Source organism: Oncorhynchus clarkii, chromosome 13, assembly GCF_045791955.1.
Source record: "Oncorhynchus clarkii lewisi isolate Uvic-CL-2024 chromosome 13, UVic_Ocla_1.0, whole genome shotgun sequence".
Taxonomy (NCBI): domain Eukaryota; kingdom Metazoa; phylum Chordata; class Actinopteri; order Salmoniformes; family Salmonidae; genus Oncorhynchus; species Oncorhynchus clarkii.
Genome location: NC_092159.1, coordinates 22,284,487 through 22,298,085, shown reverse-complemented (window position 1 = coordinate 22,298,085; position 13,599 = coordinate 22,284,487). Strand labels below are relative to the sequence as shown.

At 41.2% G+C, this 13,599-nt stretch overlaps 1 protein-coding gene and 1 non-coding gene across 2 annotated transcripts; one reads left to right on the top strand and one right to left on the bottom strand.

Moving 5' to 3' along the window:
- Nucleotides 1–6,768: 6,768 nt before the first annotated feature.
- LOC139424619 (C-C chemokine receptor type 7-like) lies at nucleotides 6,769–10,600 on the top strand. The gene is made up of 4 exons (XM_071176630.1): nucleotides 6,769–6,967; nucleotides 8,479–8,525; nucleotides 8,968–9,392; nucleotides 9,608–10,600. The coding sequence occupies exons 1-4, from the start codon at nucleotides 6,952–6,954 to the stop codon at nucleotides 10,263–10,265; spliced, it is 1,146 nt and encodes a 381-aa protein (XP_071032731.1). The 5' UTR covers nucleotides 6,769–6,951; the 3' UTR covers nucleotides 10,266–10,600.
- A 371-nt stretch (nucleotides 10,601–10,971) lies between these two features.
- Nucleotides 10,972–11,026, bottom strand: LOC139365319 (U7 small nuclear RNA). The gene has a single exon (XR_011626608.1). It is a non-coding gene; the product is annotated as a U7 small nuclear RNA (small nuclear RNA).
- Nucleotides 11,027–13,599: the final 2,573 nt, after the last annotated feature.

Here is a 13,599-nt window from a genome sequence, read left to right as displayed (position 1 = left end):
ACACTCAGGCTGAGGTGACCGAGGATAATTCCATGTTGGAAATCAAATCAAATGTATTTATCACATACACGTGTTTAGCAGATGTTATTTGCGGGTGTAACGAAATGCTTGTGTTTCTAGCTCTGACAGTACAGTAATATCTAACAGTAATATCTAACAATTTCACAGCAATACACACAAGTCTAAAGTAAAGGAATGGAATTAAGAATATATAAATATTTGGGTGAGCAATGTCAGAGCAGCATAGACTAAGATACAGTAGAATACGTTAGAGTACAGTATATACATAAGTCTATGTATATAGGGCAGCAGCCTCTAATGTGCTAGTGATGGCTATTTAACAGTATTTAACAGTCTGATGGCTTTGGGATAGAAGCTGTTTTTCAGTCTCTCGGTCCCTGCTTCGATGCACCTGTACTGACCTCGCCTTCTGGATGATAGCGGGGAAAACAGGCAGTGTGGTCCGGGTGGTTGTTGTCCTTGATGGCCCGTCAAGAAGTCCAGGACACAGTTGCACAGGGCAGGGTTCAGACCCAGGGCCCCTAGCTTAATGATGAGCTTGAAGGGTACTATGGTGTTGAAGGCTGAGCTATAGTCAATGAACAGCATTCTTACATAGGTATTCCTCTTGTCCAGATGGGATAGGGCAGTGTGCAGTGCGATGTCGATTGCATCGTCTGTGGATCTATTGGAGTGGTATGCAAATTGAAGTGGGTCTAGGGTGTCAGGTAAGGTAGAGGTGATATGATCCGTGACTAGTCTCTCAAAGCACTTCACAATGACAGAAGTGAGTGCTACAGGGCGATAGTCATTTAGTTCAATTACCTTTACTTTCTTGAGTACAGGAACAATGGTGGACATCTTGAAGCATGTGGGGACAGTAGACGTCGGTGGCACTGTGTTATCCTCGGTGGCACTGTGTTATCCTAGCCCTGTGCAAATTATGACTAATTTGAACTGGCCAGCTTTCAAAAGACATGGACTCTAAGCAGAATGTGTTACACTTCCAACGACTTATCACACACTATCTATGGCACCCAATACTGACGACAGATTTGAAACCATTTGTTAAAGATTTGGTCCACTGGTCTGTGTCCTCTGATCTACAAGGTACAAGGAAGTGGGTTTCCTGTTTTCAATACAAGCACCACTCTTTCCAGCTGTCTGAAGTAGTGTTCTCTGTTGTAGTTAACATGTTTTTAACCAACAGTATTTACGTTGTATCGACCTAATGTGAGCAAAGGAGACAGGTAGAAGATAAACAGAGAAGAGAGACAGGAAGAAGATAAACAGAGAAGAGAGAGGTAGAAGATAAACAGAGAAGAGAGACAGGTAGAAGATGAACAGAGAAGAGAGACAGGTAGAAGATAAACAGAGAAGAGAGACAGGTAGAAGATAAACAGAGAAGAGAGACAGGTAGAAGATAAACAGAGAAGAGAGACAGGTAGAAGATAAACAGAGAAGAGAGACAGGTAGAAGATAAACAGAGAAGAGAGAGGTAGAAGATAAACAGAGAAGAGAGACAGGTAGAAGATAAACAGAGAAGAGGGAGGTAGAAGATAAACAGAGAAGAGAGACAGGTAGAAGATAAACAGAGAAGAGAGACAGGTAGAAGATAAACAGAGAAGAGAGACAGGAAGAAGATAAACAGAGAAGAGAGACAGGAAGAAGATAAACAGAGAAGAGAGACAGGAAGAAGATAAACAGAGAAGAGAGACAGGAAGAAGATACACAGAGAAGAGAGACAGGAAGAAGATAAACAGAGAAGAGAGACAGGAAGAAGATAAACAGAGAAGAGAGACAGGAAGAAGATAAACAGAGAAGAGAGACAGGAAGAAGATAAACAGAGAAGAGAGACAGGTAGAAGATAAACAGAGAAGAGAGAGGTAGAAGATAAACAGAGAAGAGAGACAGGTAGAAGATAAACAGAGAAGAGAGACAGGTAGAAGATAAACAGAGAAGAGAGAGGTAGAAGATAAACAGAGAAGAGAGACAGGTAGAAGATAAACAGAGAAGAGAGACAGGAAGAAGATAAACAGAGAAGAGAGACAGGAAGAAGATAAACAGAGAAGAGAGACAGGTAGAAGATAAACAGAGAAGAGAGAGGTAGAAGATAAACAGAGAAGAGAGACAGGTAGAAGATAAACAGAGAAGAGAGACAGGTAGAAGATAAACAGAGAAGAGAGAGGTAGAAGATAAACAGAGAAGAGAGACAGGTAGAAGATAAACAGAGAAGAGAGACAGGTAGAAGGTAAACTGATAAAGAGGACAGGTAGAAGGTAAACTGATAAAGAGGACAGGTAGAAGGTAAACTGATAAAGAGGACAGGTAGAAGGTAAACTGATAAAGAGGACAGGTAGAAGGTAAACAGAGAAGAGAGAGGTAGAAGGTAAACTGATAAAGAGGACAGGTAGAAGGTAAACTGATAAAGAGGACAGGTAGAAGATAAACAAATAAAGAGGACAGGTAGAAGGTAAACTGATAAAGAGGACAGGTAGAAGGTAAACTGATAAAGAGGACAGGTAGAAGGTAAACAGAGAAGAGAGAGGTAGAAGGTAAACTGATAAAGAGGACAGGTAGAAGATAAACAAATAAAGAGGACAGGTAGAAGGTAAACTGATAAAGAGGACAGGTAGAAGGTAAACTGATAAAGAGGACAGGTAGAAGGTAAACTGATAAAGAGGACAGATAGAAGGTAAACTGATAAAGAGGACAGGTAGAAGGTAAACTGATAAAGAGGACAGGTAGAAGGTAAACTGATAAAGAGGACAGATAGAAGGTAAACTGATAAAGAGGACAGGTAGAAGGTAAACTGATAAAGAGGACAGGTAGAAGGTAAACTGATAAAGAGGACAGGTAGAAGGTAAACTGATAAAGAGGACAGGTAGAAGGTAAACTGATAAAGAGGACAGGTATAAGGTAAACTGATAAAGAGGACAGGTAGAAGGTAAACTGATAAAGGACAGGTAAAGATATACACATCTAAGAGACAGGTAGAGGATCAACAGCCACAGTCGTCTTCCTGTTAGCACACTTAGAAAAAAAAACATCTGTCACTTTTGCAGCTAGATTCCATGTGCAGGAACCATACCGGCAGCCCCATATCATTTGAATTAGTAGAAAATTAACATCCGTGATGGGTGGACCGGTGACCTATTGAGTTTACTCATGAGTGTACCAGTCCAATTTTTTTTGGCAATTTTTTTTGGCAGTCCGTTCTAATAATTATATTTCTATGATCTGCTTTCTGCAATAGCGATGAGATTTGTCACAGCTTTAGTGTAGGTGCAGATGTGCACAGTTGTCCCTCTGCAGCAGTCAACCTGTTGCAACGAATTGTGGTTAGTGTTTCTTGGCTGATTTCTTTTCCTGAGCGCCTTGAAAACTCAAAGCCGCAACCGCACAGGCAGACAGGTGTGCAACTTGCGCAGAGTTGGCGGAGAGTAGGGGAGAATAAGACTGAACATGCCCTTTACCAACAAAGGTAAACTAAGACAGCAGGGGTACTGCCACAACTGCCTAAGCAAAAGTGTTGTGGTGGTTAACGCAATGACCAACATATACCGTATGAGTATTGGTGAAATGGACTTTTGGAGAAATCCCTTATTTGTCGAGGTTGTCAAAGGGGACATGGAGAAACATTAGTTTATCTCTAATATTTTGAATTAAACACAAATGAAGCATTGATTGTAATGAGTCCGTCTCACCTTTGAAGTTCTTTGCATATCAGCCACTTGCTCTGGGAGGCCTGTTTTGTAGCTGTTGGTTTGGCAAACACCCAGAATTGGTAAGACACTTGAAAATAGTCCCTTCAATGCATGCTGTTTACAGAATGAGCATCCATCTGGTTTGTTACTGACTTATGCAGTAAATACTTTTCAGTATTTGTTTTTTAGTTATACTTGTACTTTTATTCTAGCTAAATGTATCTCAAAGTGGGTTATTTGCTATGCTGAAGATTTCATTTTATACAGACTTTGTAATACAGCCTTTTCATCCAACATATCTCCAACATCCACTCTTAAGTACAAACCAAAATAGTTCTACCTGGAGCCAAAATAGTTCTACCTGGAACCAAAAAGGGTTCTACCTGGAGCCAAAAAGGGTTCTACCTGGAGCCAAAACGGGTTCTACCTGGAACCAAAAAGGATTCTACCTGGAACCAAAAGGGTTCTACCTGGAACCAAAAAGGGTTCTACCTGGAACCAAAAAGGGTTCTACCTGGAGCCAAAAAGGGTTCTACCTGGAGCCAAAAAGGGTTCTACCTGGAGCCAAAAAGGGTTCTACCTGGAACCAAAAGGGTTCTACCTGGAGCCAAAACGGGTTCTACCTGGAACCAAAAAGGATTCTACCTGGAACCAAAAGGGGTTCTACCTGGAACCAAAAAGGGTTCTCCTATGGGGTCGGTTGAAGAACCCTTTTGGAACCGTTTTTTCTAAGAGTACATACAGTACATATATTGTAATGATAATCAGTATGCCCTGTTTGACCTGGAGAGATTTTCCTTACCTTCATCCCTGCTCCACCTGAAAGTACAGGCAGGGGTGAGGATAAACTGAAGACAATAGAAAATAGTAGACCAAAGTAAAAAATACAATTAAAATCAAGGTGGCTAATGGCTTTTAATCCAACATCAGCTGTAAACTCAATTGGAGATGGCACGGGCAATTTCATCAACATCTAAGCCTATTGATAAGCAATGGGGTTGTAACGGCGAGGTGAGAAACCAAATCTACACCAATTTAGGACCTATATATACAGTGCCTTGCGAAAGTATTCGGCCCCCTTGAACTTTGCGACCTTTTGACACATTTCAGGCTTCAAACATAAAGATATAAAACTGTATTTTTTTGTGAAGAATCAACAACAAGTGGGACACAATCATGAAGTGGAACGACATTTATTGGATATTTCAAACTTTTTTAACAAATCAAAAACTGAAAAATTGGGCGTGCAAAATTATTCAGCCCCCTTAAGTTAATACTTTGTAGCGCCACCTTTTGCTGCGATTACAGCTGTAAGTCGCTTGGGGTATGTCTCTATCAGTTTTGCACATCGAGAGACTGAAATTTTTTCCCATTCCTCCTTGCAAAACAGCTCGAGCTCAGTGAGGTTGGATGGAGAGCATTTGTGAACAGCAGTTTTCAGTTCTTTCCACAGATTCGCGATTGGATTCAGGTCTGGACTTTGACTTGGCCATTCTAACACCTGGATATGTTTATTTTTGAACCATTCCATTGTAGATTTTGCTTTATGTTTTGGATCATTGTCTTGTTGGAAGACAAATCTCCGTCCCAGTCTCAGGTCTTTTGCAGACTCCATCGGGTTTTCTTCCAGAATGGTCCTGTATTTGGCTCCATCCATCTTCCCATCAATTTTAGCCATCTTCCCTGTCCCTGCTGAAGAAAAGCAGGCCCAAACCATGATGCTGTCACCACCATGTTTGACAGTGGGGATGGTGTGTTCAGCTGTGTTGCTTTTACGGCAAACATAACGTTTTGCATTGTTGCCAAAAAGTTCAATTTTGGTTTCATCTGACCAGAGCACCTTCTTCCACATGTTTGGTGTGTCTCCCAGGTGGCTTGTGGCAAACTTTAAACAACACTTTTTATGGATATCTTTAAGAAATGGCTTTCTTCTTGCCACTCTTCCATAAAGGCCAGATGTGTGCAATATACGACTGATTGTTGTCCTATGGACAAAGTCTCCCACCTCAGCTGTAGATCTCTGCAGTTCATCCAGAGTGATCATGGGCCTCTTGGCTGCATCTCTGATCAGTATTCTCCTTGTATGAGCTGAAAGTTTAGAGGGACGGCCAGGTCTTGGTAGATTTGCAGTGGTCTGATACTCCTTCCATTTCAATATTATCGCTTGCACAGTGCTCCTTGGGATGTTTAAAGCTTGGGAAATCTTTTTGTATCCAAATCCGGCTTTAAACTTCTTCACAACAGTATCTCGGACCTGCTTGGTGTGTTCTTTGTTCTTCATGATGCTCTCTGCGCTTTTGACGGACCTCTGAGACTATCACAGTGCAGGTGCATTTATACGGAGACTTGATTACACACAGGTGGATTGTATTTATCATCATTAGTCATTTAGGTCAACATTGGATCATTCAGAGATCCTCACTGAACTTCTGGAGAGAGTTTGCTGCACTGAAAGTAAAGGGGCTGAATAATTTTGCACGCCCAATTTTTCAGTTTTTGATTTGTTAAAAAAGTTTGAAATATCCAATAAATGTCGTTCCACTTCATGATTGTGTCCCACTTGTTGTTGATTCTTCACAAAAAAATACAGTTTTATATCTTTATGTTTGAAGCCTGAAATGTGGCAAAAGGTCTCAAAGTTCAAGGGGGCCGAATACTTTCGCAAGGCACTGTATATTGTGTTCTCAATGAACCGATCTAGCATTTTCTTCAGTGTAGATTTCAAAGAAAAATAAGCCTCAACAGCACAAGCATAATGGTGTTATCTTTCTAGTGACTGCGGGTTGAAAATAGAACAGGCGATACATTTTCCCTCGACCACTGCGGTCACTGGGAGCTTTGGCGTGTCTGAGTGTCTGTGCTGAACAACATGAACACTAATTTCCTCTCATAGTGTTCAATAGCTGTATGCAGCAGTTCAACAGCAATGTTCCATAGGTAATGAATCAGTTCTATCAGTTCTATGGGATGCAGTTCTATCTCTCTACACTGTCATACAAATTATGAAACCTCAAATGGTTCTGCACAGTGCGGAAAACCAACAACATTTGCATTTACTCTCATTCCTTGTCATTGTTTTTCACAAGACACCCCAGGGGAGTAAAGGTGTTAACTGTTTTTTTTTTTTAGTATAGTTCAAAGGGGAATCTAGCACCTGACACAGCCTCATCTCGACTAGCGGGCTGTCTCTCTACTTTCACAACCTGTGTACAGAGAGAAAGTGCAGTTGTAACTCTCAATCAACATGACCGCTGTCAAAGGTGAGAGCACATCTTTCGATGTTTCATACATTTTTTTTTATAAATGTTTATACATGTTAAATAGTTCATATATTCATGGGATATTAGCTTCCTGCAATTTTTCAACTAATAACAACTTTTATCAAAAATAATATAAATACATTTTTGTTCTAGGATTTATTTATCCAATAAATAAATAGATAAATAAATATGTGTTGTATAAGTAGGGGTTATAATTAATTAAATGACTAAAAAGGCAATACTACGGGGCAGGATTAGCACAACAGTGTGTCCAGTCAATCGCTGCATGCATGTAGACAATGATATACGAAAATAGTAAATGTGCTTCCGTTAGGTGAACATAGTGTAGGTGATGTAGGGTGCCAGAATGGAAACGCTAAAGCCTTTCAGCTTGACCTATACAAGCCATACAGCTGTATAGCTACGTAGGTTATAATCATTCAATATAGCTTTTACTTCTATATTATTAACACAATATCTGTGAATCGCTGACATCTGCTGCCCTTATTAAATTAATGATTTTTGAAATGTTAATTGACTCTTTTTTTTTAAGCGTTTCAAATCAATTGAGTATGGAAATACGGAAACTTGAACCAGGTTTGTAAGACTGAGAGGTTTGCAGGTACAGCCCCAGTTTACTCATGACACGTTTTGTAACCGAGTCACTTCTGTTTTGAAGGTTTGAGAATTTCCAGTTTTCTGATCGTGCGATGAGTCAAAGGGGGATTTTTTTTAAAGTCGTTTTTGTTTTGTTTCTTTGTTTCTTTTTGTCTCTTAAAAAAAAAAAAGATTGATTTAATGCTTTCCATATTTGGGTATGCTATGATATCTTTGGACAACTGATCAATTGGTGCATCCCTTTCTGTTACCACCAGATGTCCTGCTATGTCTTTTGTAGAAAAAACTGTACAACAGGGGTCTTCAATTACATTCATCCGTGTGAATATTTTTCCTTGAGTGGATGGTCAGGAACATAGTTATATATGATTTGTACACTGCACAATTAACTGCAAAAGTCCCAAACAGATATAGTATTTGACAAAAGCAGAATCATTTCAAACCTTGAATACATTGAGATACGATCGCATATGCCTCTTTATTTATGCATGGGAATATTTGGGAACAGATTTTTCGAAATTAAAATCACTTTGAGCTGATTCCCTGGTGATTTTCCAGTGTTTTATGTCCAACAACAAACACTTTATGCTCAGAAAACTTGGGGTCCAAATAAAATCACCTGTGGGATGAATTTGGCCTGTTGGCCACTTATTGGGGAACCCTGCGGTACAAGCTAAATACCCAGCAGTTGAGACAACTCAAATTCATTATTGACACTTGCAAAAACAATATATGCTAATAACAAGGGACATCAACTCCTATGTAGCCTCATAAGTGACGTGTCTTGAACTCTTTCCAAAGGTTGTTCTTATAGTCAACTACTGTAACATATCAGTCTACTTATCAATCAACTGGTACTCTAGAGCTTTAACCACACCTTATCTGATTTTCAGATACACGAATCTTAGTACCAGCTCTGTTGATCTGGACCTACTTTGAGGTAAGAACAATGGATGAACACAGTCTTCAGTATACCATATCATACAATATCATTTGTATGAAGTATTAATAGTCTTTTGATATCATTTTTTTGGACAATCATTTAAATGACATGTTGACAACTCACTTAATAACATGACACGAACTCTACCCACAGAAACGCACAAACACTACACTGGTACTAACCACAGTCTTTCAGTCAATGGCATACTGTATAGCGCAACTTCCTCTCAGGAAGTGGTATACTCATCTGAAAGCATGCCAGTTTATCAAGGGGCCAGATGCAGGGTACATTGTGTCGGCTTCATTTTGGACCCAGTTCCCTGATCCTGAACACTAATCTATTTGAATGACATTTTATTAGAATTCAAGGCGTTCGATTACACCAGTCAACCATCCATTATCCTGATTTATAGTATGTCCCATTTTGTCTTTTTTTTCAGACTTGCTTCTCTCAGAATGAAAACTTGACTACAGAGTTCACCACTGATTACAATGGTTACTCCACAGACACGAACGACTTGGATTATGATCATTGGACCCAGCAATGCCAGAAGGAATCCAACCGCCACTTCCGCTCCTGGTTCATGCCCACCTTCTACTCCCTCATCTGCTTCCTCGGTCTGGTCGGTAACATCCTGGTGATCGGGACCTACGTCTACTTCAACCGGCTGAAGACCGGGACCGATGTGTTCCTGCTCAGCCTGTCCGTCGCCGACCTGCTGTTCGCCGTGTCGCTGCCCCTCTGGGCGACCAACTCCATGACGGAATGGGTGCTGGGGCTGTTCATCTGCAAGGTCATGCACACCATCTATAAGGTCAGCTTCTACAGCGGCATGTTCCTCCTCACCTCCATCAGCGTGGACAGGTATGTTATTGCAAATGCGAACGCGTTCTCAAAGACTAACCTGGTTAAATAAAAGCCTGATTGAAACGTGTTGCAGTGTGCGTCCTGCTGTGACCTAATAGGCTGATCTGCTCCTATCTCTGCTGTGACCTAATAGGCTGATCTGCTCCTATCTCTGTAAATATTTGTATATATGAGCCTGCTATATAAAGCCTACTTTGTCATATTTCTGACAGGTACTTTGCCATCTCCAAGGCCGTCTCTGCCCACCGCCACCGCTCCACGGCTGTGTTCATTAGCAAGGTGACCTCTGTGGTCATCTGGGTGATGGCGCTGGTCTTCTCTGTGCCCGAGATGTCCTACACCAACATCAGCAACAAGACCTGCACCCCCTACACCGCCGGCTCAGACCAGGTGCGCGTGGGCATCCAGGTGAGCCAGATGGTCCTGGGGTTTGTTCTGCCGCTCCTAATCATGGCTTTTTGTTACGGCGCAATTGTGAAGACCCTGTGCCAGGCCCGGAGCTTTGAGAAGAACAAAGCCATCAAGGTGATCTTCGCTGTGGTGGCGGTCTTCCTGCTCTGTCAGGTGCCCTATAATCTGGTACTGCTGCTGACCACTCTCGACACAGCTAACGGGGGCAGCAAGGATTGCATCTACGACAACAGCCTCCTCTACGCCTCTGACATCACCCAGTGCCTGGCTTTCCTGAGGTGCTGCCTCAACCCCTTTGTGTACGCGTTCATCGGGGTGAAGTTCCGCCGCGACCTCCTGAAGCTGCTGAAGGATCTGGGCTGTATGAGCCAGGAGAGATTCTTCCAGTACACCTGCGGCAAGAGGAGGAGTTCAGCGGTCGCCATGGAAACCGAGACCACAACCACTTTCTCCCCCTAAAGCTGCCAATGCTGCCTTGTCTGACGGCCTTTTCAACATGGACAAGACCTTGTGCACAGCCTGTGTTTATTTCTGATTATATTTGAAGTGTTTGCTTGTAAGTGTTCTGTAGGTCACTTAAAAGGTCTAAAGGACATATATGTTTAATGTATCAGGCAGCTTACTGGTCGTCACCAGGAATTTATTTGGATCAGGTCTATACCATTAAAAAAATCCTGTTATATAGCTGCCAGTGAAGGACTAGCACTGTAAATACTCAATATCTTTGTATTATTTCTGTGTTGTTTTGAGTCTTATTTCAGAAGTCTTGTAAATAAATTAAAAATGAAAAAAAATTGTAGTCTGGTCTCTAAACTATAATGTGACACCTTGTTCAAGTGACCACTTGTTCCACAACCCAGATTAAAAAATACTAAAGTATTCTAGGGTATAAATACTGTAGTATTCACTGTAGTATACTGTTTACTGTAGTATAAATAAAACTGTAGTATATACTATACTAATCCATGTAGTGTTTTTACAGGTTGTAGTATTTACTGTAGTGCTTTTGTAGACTTTAGTATACTGTAGTATTTACTGTAGGGTTTTTGCAGACTGTAGTATACTGTAGTATTTACTGTAGGGTTTTTGCAGACTGTAGTGTACTGTAGTATGTACTGTTTTTGCATACAAGGTGTTTTTGTTGTACTATCTTTGAAATAGAAGTGTGGGCTTTCTCCTTCAGGAAACCTACTGGAGAAATACTAAAACAGCAAATTTTTCATAACCTGTATGTAGGTAGGACTTGGGTCTGAACAGCTAGTTCAGTGCTTCTGCTCTTTTCTATAACCTGTAGGGGAATGAATATGTGGTCTATACTTGCCATGTATGTTTCTCAGTCATGGTGGCACAGATTGCGATACAGGGGAGGGGAATGGGCAGGGTATATGCAAATTAAATAATGTAGTGTTTACTAGAGTAAAAAAAGTGTAGTGTTTTTGTGGACTGTAGTGTTTTTGACATTACTGCGGTTAATATTGTAGTATTTACCAGAGGTGGGACCAAGTAATTGTTTTACAAGTCACAAGTAAGTCTCAAGTCTTAGCACTCAAGTCCCAAGTCAAGACAGGCAAGTCCGAGTCAAGTATCAAGTCACAACCGTCAAGTCTCAAGTCAAGACCGTCAAGTCTCAAGTCAAGACCGTCAAGTCTCAAGTCAAGACCGTCAAGTCTCATGTTCTAAACTTTGAGTTGAGTCCTAAACAAGTCATAATGTGCTCTTCACCAAATGTAATACCATTTCATATTTTTAACAAGAGTAATAGTTAGTATATTACATTTATTTTACCTTTATTTAACTAGGCAAGTCAGTTAAGAACAAATTCTTATTTTCAATGACGGCCTAGTGGGTTAACTGCCTGTTCAGGGGCAGAACGACAGATTTGTACCTTGTCAGCTCGGGGGCTTGAACTTGCAACCTTCCAGTTACTAGTCCAACGCTCTAACCACTAGGCTACCCTGCCGCCCCTATTTATGCAAATCATGAATGCTTTTATTACTTTCCAAATAAACGTTATATTTCCATGGAAATACATGGGTAGCCATGAGAAAGACCACCCCCCCAAATAGTGATTGACTATCGAGGATGGCTATGGGGCGCAATCAGGCGATGTAGGCTTGTACACAATCGGCCAACCTTAACACACACACACACACACACACACACACACACACACACACACAGTCTCTGTGTGGTTACAGTAGGCTAACATATGTCAATGGTTTAAGGAACAGCAGCAACATCAAGCAGGATTTAGGCAACCAGCTGCTGTACGATTCAAACTGTAATACGTGAAATGAAGAGTTGATGGGCTGCACACTTTTTTTTTTAAAGCTTCATTTTTTAAATATTTGGGCTTGGGGAGGGTATCAAGTCAGGTCGAGTCATAAGGCTCAAGTCATGAGTCATTGGTGTTAAAGTCAAAGTCGAGTTGCAAGCCATCCTATTTGTGACTCGAGTCCAAGTCATGTGACTTCAGTCCACAGCTCTGGTATTTACTATAGTATTCCACAGTATATTACAACATTCTATAGCAGGGCTGCCCAACCCTCTTCCTGTCCTGTAGGTTTTCAGTCCAACCCTAATTTAGCGTATCTGATTCAGCTAGTTAAGGTCTTGTTGAGCAGCTGATAAGTAGAATCAGGTGTGTTAAATTAGGGTTGGACTGAAAACCCACAGGACGGTAGATCTCCAGGAAGACGGTTGGACAGCCCTGTTCTATAGTAAGTGCTACACGTGATCGAGGGATTCTACAGTGTGGTGTAGTATTCTACAGCAGGGGTAGGTAACCCTGGTCCTGGAGGGCCACAGGCACTTCATGTTTTTGGTTTAACTGACCTGGAAGACCAGGTGTTGAATTTAGGCACTGAACTGATTAACAGTATACTGCAGTTTACTATAGAATTCTATAGTAAGTACTGTAGTATTCTATAGTAAACTGAAGTATTTTTTCATGTGGGAACCCTACTTCTAGGCTATTTGGCATGTTAGATTTCCACCAATTTACAGTACCTTGCTTCAATATGAGTATTTGTATTTTTAATTTTACCTTTATTCAACTAGGCAAGTCAGTTAAGAACAAATTCTTATTTTCAATGACGGCCTAGGAAGTTCTAGTTCTGTTCAGGGGCAGAACGACAGATTTGTACCTTGTCGGGGGTTTGAACTTGCAACCTTCCTTGGTTACTCTAACCACTAGGCTACCCTGTCGCCCTAACACTAAACCTAAGCTTAACCCTTACCCTAACACAGGGTTTCCCAAACTCGGTCCTGTGGACCCCAAGGGGTGCACATTTTGGTTTTTGCCCTTGAACTACACAGCTGATTCAAATAATCAACTAATCATCAAGCTTTGATCATTTGAATCAGCTCTGTAGTGTTAGGGCAAAAACCCAAAACGTGCACCCCTTGGGGTCCCCAGGACCGAGTTGGGGAATCGTTGCCCTAACCCTTATTTTAAACCTAACCCTAAGCTTAACCATAACCTTAGCAAGCACTTGCTTATCAACAGATAGTTTGTTGATAGTATGGCCATCTGTAGAGCATCTACAGATAGACTCTCCAAATAAAGTGTGACCTTGAAGGCTTCCACGGGACAAAAGAACATCACATGACACGGTTAATAAATGGTTTACACTCAAACTATGGGGTTACAGAGGAGATTAGAAAAAGTCAGAGATTGCCAGACATCGTCTCATTCACCTACTCGTTTCAAAACGGACCTTGGAGAGGTCACTTCCCCAGAAAAGCAATTGACAATAGGCTATTGTTTGTAAGAAAGGGTTTATCCCTTTAC